This window comes from Hordeum vulgare, chromosome 4H, assembly GCF_904849725.1.
Source record: "Hordeum vulgare subsp. vulgare chromosome 4H, MorexV3_pseudomolecules_assembly, whole genome shotgun sequence".
NCBI classification, from domain to species: domain Eukaryota; kingdom Viridiplantae; phylum Streptophyta; class Magnoliopsida; order Poales; family Poaceae; genus Hordeum; species Hordeum vulgare.
The window spans coordinates 176,880,868-176,898,696 of record NC_058521.1 but is presented as its reverse complement, the minus strand read 5'-3'; the positions used below and the strand labels follow the sequence as shown (position 1 = coordinate 176,898,696).

At 45.7% G+C, this 17,829-nt stretch overlaps 1 protein-coding gene, 2 long non-coding RNA genes and 1 other non-coding gene across 5 annotated transcripts in view; all 4 read left to right on the top strand.

The window, feature by feature from the left end:
- The window catches only part of LOC123448334 (GTPase HflX), a 34,783-nt gene extending 23,138 nt beyond the window's left edge, over positions 1 to 11,645 (top strand). The window contains exons 6-13 of the mRNA XM_045125173.1: positions 9,573 to 9,668; positions 9,754 to 9,867; positions 9,987 to 10,055; positions 10,151 to 10,221; positions 10,317 to 10,410; positions 10,696 to 10,821; positions 10,914 to 11,003; positions 11,325 to 11,645. Of these exons, the coding sequence (XP_044981108.1) occupies positions 9,573 to 9,668; positions 9,754 to 9,867; positions 9,987 to 10,055; positions 10,151 to 10,221; positions 10,317 to 10,410; positions 10,696 to 10,821; positions 10,914 to 11,003; positions 11,325 to 11,444 (780 nt within the window). The 3' untranslated portion in view covers positions 11,445 to 11,645. The remainder of the gene's footprint in view (positions 1 to 9,572; positions 9,669 to 9,753; positions 9,868 to 9,986; positions 10,056 to 10,150; positions 10,222 to 10,316; positions 10,411 to 10,695; positions 10,822 to 10,913; positions 11,004 to 11,324) is intronic.
- On the top strand, positions 341 to 479 carry LOC123451588. The gene has a single exon (XR_006632426.1). It is a non-coding gene; the product is annotated as a small nucleolar RNA Z247 (small nucleolar RNA).
- On the top strand, positions 7,589 to 9,327 carry LOC123448335. Its single transcript, XR_006631701.1, has 2 exons — positions 7,589 to 7,677; positions 8,251 to 9,327. It is a non-coding gene; the product is annotated as an uncharacterized LOC123448335 (long non-coding RNA).
- Positions 11,646 to 12,863: 1,218 nt separating the features above from the next.
- On the top strand, positions 12,864 to 15,639 carry LOC123448332. 2 transcript variants are annotated; one of them, XR_006631700.1, is made up of 5 exons: positions 12,864 to 12,942; positions 13,112 to 13,620; positions 13,719 to 13,961; positions 14,046 to 14,722; positions 15,424 to 15,639. It is a non-coding gene; the product is annotated as an uncharacterized LOC123448332 (long non-coding RNA). The 2 variants fall into 2 exon arrangements; XR_006631699.1 differs by having other exon boundaries at positions 13,719 to 14,722.
- The last annotated feature ends 2,190 nt before the right edge of the window (positions 15,640 to 17,829 follow it).

The following is a 17,829-nucleotide window of genomic DNA, read 5'->3' as shown; positions in this document are numbered from 1 at the left end:
CTCCATGCCGGAACCAGCCAAGGTCATCGTCACCAAGGACAAAGATGGGAAGGAGGAAACTACCCCAAATCCTCTTCATCCAATCTGGGTCAGGGAAGATCAGCAGGTACTTGGATATCTACTGAATAACCAGTCGAAAGAGGTGCTCGTGCAGGTGACATCGATCGCCTAGGCCAACGAGCTTTGGACGGCGCTTGCGAACATGTTCTCTTCGCACTCGCTGTCCCGCGTCAACAACATCCGCATTGCGTTGGCCAATGCAAAGAGGGGGAACCAGACGGTGGCGACCTACTTCGCCCAGATGCGGTCCCTTGTTGACGAACTCGCTGCAGCCGGCAAGCTGATTCCAGATGAAGAGCTTGTCTCCTATATCCTTGCTGGACTGGACATGGAATACTAGCCCCTGGTGTCCGCACTCGATGCCCGCACCACCATGGTCTCCCTCGATGATTTGTTTGCTCAGATGAGCAACTTCGATCAGAGGGTGGCCCTCTTCCAGCGAGTAAACTCCGGCGGCGTCAAATCTTCCGCAAACATGGCCACACGTGGTCGCGGCGGTAGATCTCGTCATCGCGCGCCACCCCGCAACCAGGGGAAGAACACCGGCGGCGGGAACAACACCAACAACTCTTCCCGCGGCCAGAACGGTGGCAATGGCGGGCGATCTTCCTACACCAACAGCAAAGATCGCCGCCCCTCCAACTCCAACAAATCCCGCTCCGACGTCATCAAGTGTCAAATCTGCGGTAAACTTGGCCACTCGCCAAGGATTGCTGGTACATGTTTGATGAGGATGAAACTTCGTCCCAAGATGAAAAGGTGGTCGGACTAGCTGAAGGATCTTATGGAGTGGACATGAACTGGTACGTTGATAGTGGAGCTACCAACCACATAACCGGTGAACTAGAGAAGGTGACCATGTAGAAGAAGTATCGTGGCCAAGACCACATCCACACTGCTAGTTGAGAAGGTATGAAGATCCGTCACGTTGGCCACTCAATTATTAAAACCCCTCATCGCAAAATCCATCTTAGAAAAATCTTGCATGTTCCTAGTGCCTCTAAAAATCTCCTTTCTGTTCATCGCATTGCCATTGACAATCATGTTTTCTTAGAGTTTCACCCCTTCTTCTTTTTGATCAAGGATCAGGTCACGAGGAAGGTGCTCTATCGAGGTAGATGTGTTCGAGGGCTCTACCCTTTGATCCCGGAGATTAGGCGATCCAATAAACAAGTTCTTAGTGCCACTAAATTATCTTCATCAAGGTGGCATGATCGATTAGGACATGCAACTTTTTCTTTAGTTGAACGAGTGCTTAGGAAAAATAAGCTTCCATATGTTGGAGAGCGTGATACTGAAATAATTTGTGATTCCTGCAAAGAGCGAAAAGTCATCAGTTACCTTATCCAATATCTACTAGTGTTTCTACAAAGCCATTACAAATCTTTTCTGACGTGTGGGGACCTGCTCCCTCCTCTGTTGGTAGACACACGTATTATGTTAGCTTCATTGATGACCATAGCAAGTACTCTTGGATCTATCTTCTCAAGAAAAGATCCGATATGTTTCAAGTCTTCCTTAATTTTTAAGCACTCGTTGAACGAAAATTCGATAGCAAAATCCTTGTTGTCCAATCTGATTGGGGAGGGGAGTATGAACAATTGAACTCCTTCCAAGGGATTGGTATCTCCCACCATGTGTCTTGTCCACATGCCCATCAACAAAATGGGTCGGCCGAACGAAAGCATCGATACATCGTTGATGTTGGTCTTGTTAGGAAGTATTAGTATTAGTCTAGGAGTCTAGGAGTCCTTATTAGTCTATGTTTACTTTCCTTGCACCTCAAGTCTTATGTAATATATATATGCCCCATTGGGCCTTCATTAAACATAAGTTGCTTTCCTAACATGGTATTAGAGCCCTAGGTTTTTTTCCGCACGCGCAACTTGTGCTTTTTCCTCCTTCATGACGCTCTCGCTGCAGCCTCTCTCGCTGACGCTTCCTCCCGCGTCGTGCTCGTGCTGCAGCCGCGTCTCTAGCCCACCCCGTTCCCCTCGTCCCGCTCGCGTCGTACAGATCGCTCCAGGAGGCTCCCCTCGCGTCCTGCTAACAGATCGATCCGGCTCAGCGTCTGCCTCGTCGCTCCAGGACGGAATCGATCCAGGACGGGAACAACTGCCGATTTTCTCTTGCCCGCCCGCCCCAGTCTGCTGCGTCCCGCCGGTCCCACTCGAGGCAGGGGGCGGCTCTGCTCCCGATCGTGAATCCGCTGGTGAATCCTCTCGCGCGCCTCCAGCCGGTCTCCTCGTCAGCTGCCGCCTCGGGATCGAATCCTCTCTCGCCGCGTCCAGCTGACGCGTCCTTGACCCGCCTCGAACGCGTCCCTCTTGCTACCGCTCCAATCGCTGGTGGGTCCCTCCTGCTACTGCTCCAGCCGCTGGTGGATCCCTTCTGCTGCCGCTCTGGAGCTGCCTCGAACGCGTCTCCCATCAGATCGGGCCGCTTCGCTCCGCCCTGCCTCCAGATCGCATCGACGCGGTCTCAGATCGAGAGGTTGACTGCGATTTAAAAAAACAATTAAAAAAGGAAAAAGAAAAAAGAAGATGTCTACTGCATCGGGCTATGTTGCTGTCCCTCGTTGTTCGGTGATCTTCGATGGTAGTAACTACACCGAGTTCATTGGCTTTATGCGCATTCACATGCGTGGCATCCGTCTCTGGGGTGTTCTTTCTGGCGAGGTCTGCTGTCCGTCATGTTCGGTTCCTCCTGTGGCTCCCGCTCCGCCGATTCCTCCTGCTCTTCCTGCGGATGCTCCTCAGACTACGAAGGATGCAGCTAAGGTTGCTGATGAGGCTGCTATCTGTGCTTATGATGCGAAGGTCTTGGCTTATGAGGAGGCTCTTCAGGTGTATCACGGTGCTCTGTCCGCTTACACCCAATGGCTTGATGATGATGCTCGTGCTGCAGCTGTTCTCACTGCTAGTGTTCTACGTCAGTTTGCCTCTGAGTTTTTGGGCTTTCCTACTGTATTTGAGATGTGGACTCGCCTTCGTCAGCGCTATGAGCCCTCTGGTGATGCCTTATACCTTTCCGTGGTTCTTCAGGAGCATGCTCTTCAGCAGGATGACTCTATTGTTGATGACTTCTATGCACAGAGTTCTGCTATCTGGCGCCAGCTCGATTCTCTCCGCACTGCTGGTTGTCGTACTTGCCCCTGTTGCCAGGCTGTGCAGGCCAACTTGGAGTTTCATCGCGTCTACGAGTTCCTGTCTCGGCTCCGTAAGGAGTTTGAGCCTCGGCGTGCTCAGTTGTTTGCTCGTGGCCGTATTTCTCTCATGGAGGCGCTTTCTGAGATTCGTGCTGAGGAGACTCGCTTACGTGGTGCTGGTTTGCTGGAGGTTCCCTTGGTGCTCGTTGCTCGGGCTACTTCTACGCCTCCTGCTGCACCGACCCCTTCTCACTCGAGTGCTCCGCCGCTCTTGCCCACTCCTTCTGGAGGCTCAGGTCGCCCCCGTCCACATGGTGGCTACTGCAACAATGATGGTCATATTGAGTCCCACTGCTACACGAAGAAGAAACACTTGCGCCAGGCGCAATCATCATCTACAGAGACTTCGTCATCTACCTCGACAGCTTCAGCCATCGCTTTGACTGAGCAGGATATTCTGCGACTTAAGCGTCTGCTCGCTGCTTCAGGTTCTTCCTCGACGGGTACTGCTGGTATTCTGACTCAGGCCTCCCGCACTGAGCAACCATCTTCTACACAGTTAGTGATGGGTAACGTAGCATAAATTCAAAATTTTCCTACGCATGTTCAGATCTTCCTATGGAGAGACCAGCAACGAGAGAGGGGAAAGAGCATCTTCGTACCTTTGAAGATCGCTAAGCGGAAGCGTTGCTAGAACGCGGTTGATGGAGTCGTACTCGCAGCGATTCCGATCTAGTGCCGAACAACGGCACCTCCGCGTTCAACACACGTGCAGCCCGGTGACGTCTCCCGCACCTTGATCCAGCAAGGAGGAGGGAGAGGTTGGGGAAGAAGACCAGCAACACGACGGCGTGGTGTTGGTGGAGAGACGAGGTCTTCCGGCAGGGCTTCGCCAAGCGCCGGCAGAGAGGAGGAGGAAGAAGTGCAGGGCTGCGCCGAGGGAGAGGGAAAACCGTGTCCTCCAAAGGCCAAAAGTGCCCACTATATATAGGGGAAGGGCAGAGGGGGTGCCACCCCTAGGGTTCCCACCCTAGGGGGTGCGGCAGCCCTCCCAGATGGGGGGAGTGGCGGCCAGGGCAAGGAGGAGGGGTGGCGCACCCCTCTGGTGGGCCTAAGGCCCACCTTAGTTAGGGTTCCCCCCCTTCCCCTTTTTTCTGGTGCACATGGGCTGGGTGGGGGGCGCACCAGCCCACTTAGGGGCTGGTTCCCTTCCCCACTTAGCCCATCTAGCCTCCCGGGGTCGTCACCCCCCTTCGGTGGTCCCCCGGGACCACCTCCAGTGGTCCCAGTGGTCCCGGTACGTTACCGGTGATGCCCGAAAGACTTCCGGTGTCCGAAACCATCCGTCCTATATATCAATCTTTACCTCCGGACCATTCCGGAGCTCCTCGTGACGTCCGGGATCTCATCCGGGACTCCGAACAACTTTCGGTAATCTCGTATAACAATTCCCTATAACCCTAGCGTCATCGAACCTTAAGTGTGTGGACCCTACGGGTTCGGGAGACAGGCAGACATGACCGAGACACCTCTCTGGCCAATAACCATCAGCGGGGTCTGGATACCCATGGTGGCTCCCACTAGCTCCACGATGATCTCATCGGATGAACCACGATGTCAAGGATTCAATCAATCCCGTATACGATTCCCTTTGTTTGTCGGTATAGAACTCGCCCGAGATTCGATCGTCGGTATACCTATACCTTGTTCAATCTCGTTACCGGTAAGTCTCTTTACTCGTTACGTAGCACGTCATCGTGTGACTAACTCCTTAGTCACATTGAGCTCATGATGATGTTCTACCGAGTGGGCCCAGAGATACCTCTCCGTCACACGGAGTGACAAATCCCGATCTCGATTCGTGCCAACCCAACAGACACTTTCGGAGATACCCGTAGTGCACCTTTATACACCCAGTTACGTTGTGACGTTTGATACACCCAAAGCACTCCTACGGTATCCGGGAGTTGCACAATCTCACGGTCGAAGGAAAAGATATTTGACATTAGAAAAGCATTAGCATACGAACAATACGATCTAGTGCCAGGCTTAGGATTGGGTCTTGTCCACCACATCATTCTCCCAATGATGTGATCCCGTTATCAATGACATCCAATGTCCATGATCAGGAAACCATGATCATCTATTGACTAACGAGCTAGCCAACTAGAGGCTTGCTAGGGACACATTGTGATCTATTCATTCACACATGTATTACTGTTTCCTGTTAATACAATTATAGCATGAACGATAGACGATTATCATGAATAAGGAAATATGATAACAACCATTTTCTTATTGCCTCTAGGGCATATATTTCCAACAGTTAGGACCGTCTCACGCACACTCTGGTTGGAGTTGGCCTTCGCCGCCATGATATTATTTTTTCTCTTCCGCTGCCATCATCCCTAATCTAGTGTGTGTTTTCTAGTTTTCTATTTTTTCCGCTGCGTCCACCAAATCCGTTGATATTTTGTGTTTTCTCATGCCATGCGAGTCCACCATACCTTAGTCCGTCGGCCTTTTCTTTGGTCCTAATCCTTTCTATGCAACTTTTGTGGCCTATTTGCTCTTGTTGTTTTCTATAGGATTTTTTGGACTTCTTTTGCATTGTCGATCTACGTCCATCGTGCCTTATCCGCCGAGCTTCTTTCACCGACGGTTGTCGTGGACTATGATTTTCTGCACAATGCTTTATTCTCTTGATGTGCCATCTTCTTTTCACAACCCATCTTCTCTTGATACTTATGTTGTATCTTCAAGTGATGCGGTCTCTTCCTCTGATGTGCCATCTCTTCGGTGTCTTCCTCTTGATGTGTCATCTTCTTTTGACAACCCATCTTCTCTTGATACTTATCTTGTATCTTCAAGTGATGCGGTGTCTACCTCTGATGTGCCATCTCTTCGTTATCTCCTTCGGCGACTCGACAAGTTTTGAAGACTCTTCATGCTACGACGACACTCTCAAGACGCGGATTTGGATTATCATTTTTTGTTAGTATTACACTTCTTCAAATGCAATGCTATTGCATATGCTTTGCATTTGTGTGTGTGGGGGGGGGGGGGGGTTAGGAAGTATTAGTATTAGTCTAGGAGTCTAGCAGTCCTTATTAGTCTATGTTTACTTTCCTTGCACCTCAAGTCTTGTGTAATATATACATGCCCCTTGGGCCTTCAATAAACATAAGTTGCTTTCCTAACAGGTCTATCCCTTCTTGTTGGTGCATCCATGCCCCTCAAATTTTGGGATGAGGCTTTCCTCACTGCCGTGCACATCATAAACATGTTGCCTAGCCGTGTCATCAATTATGAAACTCCCATGGAAAGACTTCTTCAAACCAAACCCGACTACACATCTCTTCGTGTTTTTGGCTGTGCATGCTGGCCAAACCTTTGACCCTATAATAACCGAAAGCTTATGTTTCGGTCCACACAATGTGTGTTCGTTGGGTATAGTGCCCTCTACAAAGGGGTGAAGTGTTTAGATGTATCTACCGGCCGTGTTTCCATCTCTCGCGATATTATCTTTGATGAAACTAAGTTTCCATTTGCTACCCTTCATCCTAATGCCGGTGCTCTCCTTCGCCAAGAAATACTACTTCTGCCACCTAATCTTGTCCATAGTGATCATGGGAAAATAATTGTGTTGATCAACAGTTGACTAATCCTCATAACCGTGTGCATGAGTCTTGTCCTGATGCAGGTGCAACCAGTGCAGAAAATGGTGTCTCCGATGGTGTCTTGGATGCTCAAAACTATGACGAAATTGCTCCAAATTCGGCAGCATTTTATGTGCCCCCCTTTGGGAGGCAGATTCCCCTCGGGATTGCCGCTGCCACAGGTGGACAGAAGATCCACTCCGGGATCTGAGGACGCCATGGAGCCAGAAACCGCGTCACCTGTACCTGCGCATGCACGGCGGCGGCGGCCCCGATCCTGCACCCGACATGCGGCCTCCTCCAAGTCGTTGGCCGTCTGGTGGGCCACAGACCTACGTGCGACGCCAACCGGCTCCCATGGGCGGGCCGACCAGTGTTGACTCCAATCCGGCGCAATCATTGCTCAATGATGCGACCGAAGCACCTGCCGCGGACATCGACACCGACGACAGACCTGTCTCGGGATCCTTTGCGTCCCCCACGGTGGATCTGCTACGCACTGGCGCCGCAGAAGATCCCAGTGGGCGTACCGAGCCCGGTTTTGGTGCACGAGGAGGATCTGCCTCGGGGCATGGCTTCGGATCCTCTGTGCCCAGTCCGACTGCTGCATCTTCTGCACCACGTATGAGGTTACAAAAAGGGGTACTTAAACCATTTAATTACAAAACCAAATTGGTCTAGCTTGTTCTACAGGTGAACCTGCTACTCTCAGTGAAGCACTGGCTGATGCAAAGTGAAGAAAGGCCATGGAAGAAGAATATATGGTACTTCAGAAAAATAAGACATGGCATCTTGTTCCTCCAAGGAAAGGTAAAAATTTAATTGACTGCAAGTGGGTCTTCAGAATTAAAAGAAAATCTGATGGCACCATAGATCGTTATAAAGCAAGATTAGTTGCAAAGGGGTTCAAGCAACGGTATGGCATAGATTATGAGGACACCTTTAGTCCTGTCGCTACTATACATCTGGTCTTGTCCATTGCTGTATCGAGGGGATGGAGTCTCAGACAGCTAGATGTCCAGAATGCGTTCCTTCATGGTATTCTGGAAGAGGAAGTTTACATGAAACAACCTCCTGGGTTTGAGAACAAAAATGCACCAGCTCATGTGCGTAAGCTTGATAAAGCTCTCTATGGGTTAAAGCAGGCTCCGAGAGCATGGTACTCACGTCTCGGTCAAAAACTGCAAGCTCTTGGCTTTAGGCCTTCAAAATCTGATACATGTCTTTTCATCTATAATAAGTCACATACATCTGTCTTTGTGCTTATTTATGTTAATGATATTATTGTCATGAGTTCATCTAATGAGGTAGTGATAGGATTATTGAAGGACTTAAGTGCTGAGTTTTCTCTTAAGGATCTTGGTGATCTTCATTTCTTCCTAGGGATTGAGGTTAAGAAACATGGAGATGGCCTTCACTTATCTCAAGAAAAATATGCCACAGATTTGGTAAGAAGGGTTGGGTTGCAAGGATGCAAACCTTCATCAACTCCCTTGTCTAGCACAGAAAAATTGTCACTTGCAGAAGGAGATCTTGAATCAAGAGGACAACACTAGGTACAGGAGTCTGGTGGGGGCACTTCAATACTTGACTCTCACGAGACCTGATATCTCTTTTGCTGTTAACAAAGTATGTCAATTTCTTCATGCACCCACTACTGCTCATTGGACTGCTACTAAACGGATAGTAAGATACATTAAAAATACTATGAATGTTGGCCTAACCTTCAACAAGTCTTCATCCACACTTGTCAGTGCTTTTTCAGACTCTGACTGGGCAGGCTGTCCAGATGATAGACGTTCCACTGGTGGGTTTGCTGTCTTCTTTGGACCTAACCTTATTTCATGGTGTGCAAGGAAGCATGCTACTGTCTCTAGATCCAGTACAGAGGGAGAATATAAGGCATTAGCTAATGCCACTGCAGAGATTATCTGGATACAGTCTATGTTAAAAGAAGTTGGTGTAAAATGCACTCAGGCTCTGTGTTTGTGGTGTGATAATTTTAGTGCCACATACTTATCTGCTAACCCAGTGTTTCATGCAAGGACAAAACACATTGAGATAGATTTCCACTTTGTTAGAGAAAGAGTTGCAAATCGACAGTTGAAAATCCGTTTTGTGCATTCACGAGACCAAGTGGCTGATAGCTTTACTAAGGCTCTACTGACAAGGAATTTTGAGGAATTTAAACGTAATCTCAACTTAACAAAGTTGTGATTAAGGGAGAGTGTTAAACACAGTTTATCTATACCTGGAACGTGGGAACTATAACACGTATCCAGGGTAGTTTCAGTTTAACTTTTGGTCTATTAGAGATAGAACCGAACTCCTTTATCTCCCATTATCTTGATCTCTCTCGATCCTTGCCGTGTACTCCAAGTTTGTATGCCTCTCAGGGATCGGGCCCCTGCTATATAACACGCAACCGCCTGCCAGATCAAGGCACGGCGCTTCCAGCTATTCTTTCACGAGCAATGTAATATGTGTATGACTTCATCATTTTGTAACCACCTATTGGTCAATTACATGTCACTTTGACCATTGTTGTGTAGAAAAAATGATGATTTGCAACCATTTACTAGTTACGGACGAATTCCTCGTTTTAATGCCTGAGAAACTTGTATATAATTTTGTTACTTACTCTAGTTGCACTTCCTCTTGTTTTTTTTGGAATTGATGATTCTCGACCTAAGTATCTTTTGTAGATAAGCACTTTGAGGAAAGAATTGGAGTCTGTCCGAAAACATCGAAAGCTTTATCGCAACCGTCGACAGTCGGTGCCTATTCCTGTTGTTTCTCTGGTATAACCATGGAATTCTTGTTGAGTCTAATAGAAGTTCCTTTTTGTTATTAGTTATTAATAGATAAAGATTCCAAAAAAATCAGGTGGGATATACAAATGCTGGAAAAAGCACACTCTTGAACCGCTTAACTGGAGCTGATGTGCTCGCTGAGGATAAATTATTTGCGACACTAGACCCAACAACACGGAGGGTTTTGGTATGTTGCTAAGAAACTGACATCTTAATAACCTCAATATGTAGGGAAACGTAGATATATGGCAATTTTAAGTGTCTGTGGAACGTACGACGTCTAATAAGTGATGCACCACTTTGCAGATGAAGAGCGGCACTGAGTTCCTCCTAACAGATACTGTTGGGTTCATTCAGAAGCTACCCACTATGCTGGTATGCTTTCTAGACATCACCTTCGTGAACAAGCTTTATTGTGACCCTCCTCTCCTTTATGATCCTCTGAGCGTTAACTATTGATGCTTGTCCAGGTAGCAGCATTTAGAGCAACACTAGAGGAGATATCAGAATCATCAATTATTGTTCATCTTGTAGATATCAGGTGTGCAACTGAAATATAAGAGATATTCTCGTCATTATGATTCATTGTAATGCATCTATTTAGGTATCATAGCGTTTGTGTCATTTCTGTTCCAGCCATCAATTAGCTCAACAACAGATAGGTGCTGTTGACAAAGTACTGAAAGAGCTGGATATAGACTCGGTTCCGAAGCTGGTTGTGTGGAATAAGGTTCGTTGTTAGAAGTGACCTAGTACTGACAACAGTTTAATTGATTTAAGCTAATTTCAAGTGTCAGTAAATGTCAAATGTTATTTTGGTGCACCAAGACATTTTTAATTAAATTAGTATATACTCCCTCCGTTCCTAAACAATTGTAGTTGGGAAGAATTAGTCTAGTTCTTCCCAACTACAATTATTTAGGAATGGAGGGAGTACTAAAGATCTGGATACATAGTATTTTGAATTAATTAATATGTTCATGAATTGACCGAAATGTAAGTGTATGGCATGCAGATTGACAATACCGATAACCCATTGAGAGTGAAGGAGGAAGCCGCGAAACAAGGGATAATCTGCATATCCGCCATGAATGGTGATGGTTTGGAAGAGCTCTGCAATGCAATCCAAGCAAAGTTGAAAGTATGAGCTGTTCCGGTTCTGCACTTTTGAGGCATGTGGTGTGTCTTTAATTTATCTGAGGTGAATGACGCCTATGTATGCGTCTTGTGCAGGACTCACTGGTGCTCATTGAAGCTTTTGTTCCGTATAACAAAGGGGATCTTTTAAATGACATACATAAGGTTGGAATTGTTGAGAGAACGGTGAGTGTCCTGTTTGGTTATTGAAAGCGAAGCAGCAACTTGTTTTTTTAAATATGGAGGTCAATCCAATTCTACTTGATCATTGTGTCGTTGAAATATATTGCCCGCCTCCCTCCATCAGTTTGGACTTTTGGATGAGTTGGCTGGAGCATGAATTCAATATGCATAATTTAAAGATTCCATCACTTATTTATAATTATGGGTCAGTATAGGTACTTGGGTTGCTATCCAAACCCAACATGTAAATTTCATAACTCTAAAGAAAGGATGATGCAAACTTTGAGATTTCAATTACCTGGCGCAATAAAATCTTACCTGCAGGAGTACATGGAAAATGGCACGTTGATAAAAGCACATGTGCCTCTACCTCTTGCGAGGCTTCTCACGCCGTTGCGGCAGCATCCCTTTTCCAGTTCGAGTCCATCATCGGCCGTCATATAGTTTTTGTTGGCGGGCGATGTACAAAGTTTAGTACGAGTAAGTAAGAGAGATCATCTTGTTTCCCGTTTGACCTTTGTTGGGCAGCAAGTACACAGTTAGTTTTCGTTAACAATAAAGAAAAATACACAGTTGATTGTATATGAGTTAGACCAGTGTACGACATCAACCAGTTTTATATTCCGTGTAAACATTTTTCTGGAACGGTTTCGTGTTTCTTTCACCAGAGACTAATGTTTGAGTGGTGTGTGCATGGCATTGATGTTGTGCACGAATATTTTTCCAAATCTGATCCAGTTTGAGTGGTTGAATGATGGGCTTGGCGTGTGGACCTTGTTGGTAGTGGAAACAAAAAAAAACAAGGAGACGTGGGATGGTTTTTTCTAGGGCTCCGTTTCGATAAACCCCGTTAAGAAACCTAGATGGACGGAATGGTCATACGAAAGGACAGAATGGTCATAGGAGAGAAATGTATACCCATCATGTAGGCCGCCGTACATATACCAGCCGCATGAAAAAAATCGCTGCATGATCTTCGCGGGCAGCCGCGTACATGGAAAAACAGGACAGAGAGGTGCGTGATCTTTGCGCCCGTCTGACGATCATGCTCCTCCCGGTCCATTTTCTCGAACTGGCCGATCACCGCCAGAGGCGTGCAACAGCGTCGTTGCATCTCATCATACCACGCCGCGTCTCATCGCCCTCGTCCAACGATGCGGACTTGAACGGCGCCGCCTCTGTCGAGACCGACTATCGTCGTCCCCTCGTCACCGATCCGGCCAAAAAAAAACCGTGGCTTCCTCGCATTTCGCATTTGTCGCATTTCGCATTTGTCGCATCTCACCGCCCTCCACCCGATGCCTCGGACGTGGACGACGCCGCCTCCGCCGCGACCGACCGTGGTCGTGCCCCGCCGCGACCGACCGCCGTCGTCCCCCGTCATGGATCCGGCCAAAAACCTATGGCTTCCTTGTGTTCCGCGTCGCCACCGGCTAGAACCAAGCTGGAGCTCTCCTCCATGAAGGTCCTAGACCGGCGACGTGTACACCGGGCTAGAACCAAGGTTTGGCATCTAAACCTAGCACGATGAATGGTAGTGATTTAGTTCATGTGGTTGTGAATTTTAACAGAAGGAACATTATGTGTTGTGCAGTTCCGCGAGTTAGGTGTTGGCATGGAGGAAGGAACAAAATTCATGTGGGATGAAAACTATACTGATAAGGTGAGTAACACTGAAACGATATTGTTAACGAAGATGATGACACCAGTGAGAACGATTCGTGCTCGTCATATGATATCTTACCTTGGGAGGATTTTGGTAATAATGAATATGGTGCAAATAATGAAAATGTAAGTGGCGTGTATTCTGATTTCATTTTTGAATTAGCAACTGTACAACAGGTCTAACTATTTGTCTTTGTTTATTAATTTGCGGGAAGATGTGGATGTTGACAATGTGCAAAATAGTTTTCAGGAATCATTCAGAGATAATTTGAGCCAGGTTCGTTCATATATGTTGTACAACGCAAAATAGTACTCCATCCGTTCCAAAATAACTGTCTCAAGCTTAATACAAATTTGTACTAGAGCTAGTACAAAGTTAAAACACTTATTTTGGGACGGAGGGAGTATGAGATAAATGATAATAGTTGACATAGTTTCATGTGTAGTTTTGTAGGAGGAGTCAGATGGTACTAGCGGTGATCACGATGAGGCAGATATGGATAATGAGGATGCTCAAAGGCAACAACAGATGTTGGAGACACATTGGAAGATCAAAGCTATGACATTTCAATCGCAAGGGGATGCATACATATTCTACAACAATCAGGCCAAAGAGCGTGGGTTTAGCATCAGAAAATAGAAGGTGAAACGAGTGAAAGATGGTTCAGGAATTATACGGTACCGATAGTTTCTTTGCTCAAGTGCGGGAAGAAGGCATAGCAAATTCATAACCATGGAGGGCCGCAAGCGCAGGCTTAGACCTGAGACTCGTTGCGAATGTGGTGCGCACATGGTGGTCAAGCTGAACAAAGAATGTGGAGTTTGATTCGTCGCGTCATTCGTGGATGATCACAACCACGCGATGGCTCGCCCCGACGAGGTTTGTTTTTTGTGGTCACACAGACGGATTGAAGATGACAAGAGGGCAGAGATATTGGCATTGGAAGCGGATGAGGTAAGAAAGCATATAATAATGGACAACTTCGTCAACAGATATGGTTCATACGATAAGTGTGGGCTTATCAGGCGGGACATTTATAATTTGTGTTGCAGAGAGAAAATGAAGCTCATTGCAAAGGGTGATGCTGAGACGACAGTTGTCATTATAAGGAGCAGAAAGGCGAAGGACCCTGACTTTTTTTGAGTATGTGCTTGATAATGAAGGGTGACTAAAGATTATGTTCTGGTGCGATGCACAGTCACAGAGGGACTATCACGACTATGGAGATGTGGTTGTCTTTGACAACACATATAAGATGAACAGATATGGCAATGCCGTTCATCCCCTTTGTCGGTGTAAGTAACCACCGTTGCACCATAGTATTTGGTTGTGCAATTGTTTCTGACGATACTGAAGGGACATATGTGTGGTTGCTGCAGACATTTATGAGGGCAAACTGTCAGGTGAAGCCAAAGTGAATAATCACAGACGGTGACGCTGCAATGATTCGAGCGATATGGACTGTCCTTTCGGATTTGTTCCATCGTATTTATTCATGGTATATCTAGAAAAATATGCAAAAGCACCTACATTACAAGTCACTTGATGAGTTCAGGTCGCTCTTGTACTATGCCACCTCTCAAGCAAACTTTTAGAGATGGACTGCTTTCGTCAATAAATGGAAGATGGATAAAACTGAAGATTGGCTTAACAGAATGTATAGGAAGAGGAGACTTTGGGCATCTTCATATCTTTCAGATGGGCTTTTTCTTGGTATGCGAAGTAACCAGAGGAGCGAAAGCCTGAACTCATGCCTTCACCTTCACCTGGATTACCATATGACAATAGTTTATTTAGTAGCGCATTACGAGAACTGTATAGTTCACCTTCGTGAGAATGAGGCGCACGATGACTGTGATGCTAACCAGAAAGTACCATCGCCCGTTACTGAATATAAGGCCATTGAGGAGCATACTGCTGCTGTATTCACACCTGCTAATTTCTACATCCCGCAACATGATTTCGAAAAGATGGGACAACTGGAGATATTTGAGACGCTCGTGGGTATTGAGCGTCAGACATTCATCGTGACATGGAAGGATAACCACAAGTTCAGGTACAATGTTGTTTATCAACCAGTTAATTTAGAAGAAACTATATCATGCTCTTGTCTTAGGATGGTTCAGAAAGGGCTGCCATGCAAACACATTCTTTTTGTTCTGCATCAACTGAACTTAATTGAAATACCAAAGTGTTATGTCCTTCATCGGTTGTTCAAAAATGCGAGAGATGGGTTGTCTGTGCAGCGCAAGAGTGATATGTTTGGATGGGGTTGGTCAGGGCCAGTTGAGAGGGAACAGTATAGTCAAATTACCATAAAAATGCAGAAGCTGCCCATGTTGCATCAAATGATCCCTTCTTGTTCGATGAGTTGATAAAATGTCTGGACAACATAATAGCGAAGATTTTTTTTTTCGGAGGACGAATTTATAGGAAGTAGAAGGTGTGCTATGGCTAGGAAGTAGGCTACTCAGGCGCAAGAAGGTGCACCTGGTATTACTGATCCTGAAAACTTTTTGGCGAAAGGTGCACCTAAGAAAAGACGGTCAAAGCGGGGCCCGACGTTACGAAAAATGGTAGACCAAAAGATTTTAGAGAGAAGAAAAGTGGTTTCTTATGCAGTGCGTGTCATTTGCGAGGTCATAACAAGGCGAGATGTAGTCTCAACGAGAAATAAGTTTTACCATTTTTTTATCATGTTTCTAAATAGATTTTACCAACTATATTTTCTCACATAGTTATTTGTATTTCTTTCAGGAATCTGAAGTGGCTTCGATCGGGAAGTAGAAATTTGTTTGCACGAGTCATATCGAAATAATCTGTGTGAACATGTGTGCGGTGCCAGAAAACTTTATAAGTGTTTTGTTTATGTTTCTTAAAACATTCTTGTGAACATCTATGACGTGTATTGAATATTCTTGTGTTTTGTTTGCGTGAACGAGTTTACAATTTAATATACTATTTATTTTGTTAGTTAATGCTTAATGAATATATTGATTGTACAGATTCGGGCCTTTAAAAAAGGGCTCAACCAGCAGTTGGACCTGTAATAGCTAAAATTTTCCATCCAAATCAAAGCCTAACGGCGACTCGGGCATTCAAATAGGCCCACTACGGGCTCAACAGCACGTTCCAACAGGGCTATAAGGATGTGTAATAGAGGAGTTCAACAACTCCACCGCGCTTGGCTATTTAATCTGCTCGGAGTGTCACCCCGCTTCCGAGGTGGTACTAAACGAGTGCACGGGTGCGACGCAAGCGCGGGGGGCGGTGCGACCGCGCGGGTGGACTATGAGCCGACCCAGTTGGCGGGGGAGACGTCGCGCGAGGGGGTGAGGGCCCACGGACGTGGCATGCCCCGTGCACACCGCGGCGTCCGCGCATGTAGTTTAGTCCCACCTCCGAAGCCGACGGTGCGGTGGACCGGCTTAAACACCGGGGCGTGGAAGTGGTGTTGAAATCCTTTGCTATACACATCCTTCCATCCCCCGTTGGACCGAGTTGTTGGCCCTGTAGTGGGCCGATATGACCGCCCGTGTAGTTAGGCTTGATTTGGGTGGATAATTCTACCTACTACGGGTCCAGCTGCCATCGGCTGGGCATTATTTTGAACTAAGGTACAAGGCAAGAGGGGCCTTATTGTTTATACAGAATAGACTTAATAACTTCAAAACTAAAGCCATGCATAATCAGTTGAAATAAAAACAGTAGCAATTTCATCACGAAAATTCTGCAACATACTTTGAAAATAAATTTGTCCCAATCACCACATAGGCATAATAATATATGTGGCAAAAACCAACAGCGTGCCATCATTACAATAATAAAACTGTATCAAGTACCGAAAACGCATAATAATCTACGAGGCAAAAACATAATTTAGTAGAAAAATAAAACCGAAAAAGCGGCATTACAAAATCAAAATTTGCAAAGTAGCGATGGCGTTACTTATTCCTTCTCCATGATGTTAATAATCTTTTCCTTCACCCTTTCCATTGTGTTGCTCTCTGAAAAATAGTTTCCACGACAATGCGTCCTCTTATAGAATCAACCTCCGCTTGGTTAAAGAAAAATTTCCACTCCTCTCCGTCCTAGAGTAGGACGCACTGTGTCACGAGAAGTCCACAAGAGACTCTGAAATTATAACATGATTCAGAAAATGATGGCACATAATTAGTTATGCATTCAAAAAATAGCTTACATGTCATGTTTTTCCGGCATATCATACTTGTTGATTGGCCAAGAGGAGACATCGGGATAATCCCCGTTTATAGACAAGTTTACCTCCTTCGTATCTTTAGCAATTTCTGATCTCTAAAATAATTTGTATGTTTAAAATGAGGGCTGAACACTTTACAGTGTCTCAATCTTTTTTTGTTGTTTCGCTAAGTTTACCAAAAGAATCTAGGACTGGAAACTCTTTCTTTTATTGTGCATAACAACAGTTGTCCAGTGTGAATTGTCCAAATTAAAAGGAAAATATGCCTACGAAACAGTAAAGTTATGAACATGTACATACAAATATTATCGTAATGCAAAGGCTCATTTGAAGTGACATACCTTGTCTTTCACAAAATACTCATCAATTACTCTTGACACAATTTTTGATTTTTGTGAAATGATCAATACTATTCCTCTTCGACTTCTTTTTGTTTCTTGAAGCGCGAAGTAGAAGGAAGTGCGACACCCACGTCGATAATATGTGACGATCAATAAAATGACTATGGTTATGCACGTGGTTCAAATAACAATTGATAACCTGAAAATAACATAACACAAATATGAATATGAGTAATCAGTAAACACAATAAGCTAACATAGGGAAGTCAAGAATACAAATTCTTACAACGCCATTCAACCACTCATGATCAATGACGGCTTGAAGTTGTTCTGCCGTACACGACTCCCCTCCTATACCCGGCATGATAACCACATTCTGCCTACGATGCTTGGAGGACTTTGATAATGTGTGGATATAAACCTTCGAGGCCTCTGTGTGATATGATCCGTGCTAATCATAACATCTCCTATACCAAATAAACCTATAAAAATGCACATACAATAGCTTAGTTACACGCACGTGTTAGGCCAGAAAGTAATTTACAAAGTTGTTAGCTTTAACTTACTTTTTCTAACACATTTGCTTCTACCATTCCACTGGTC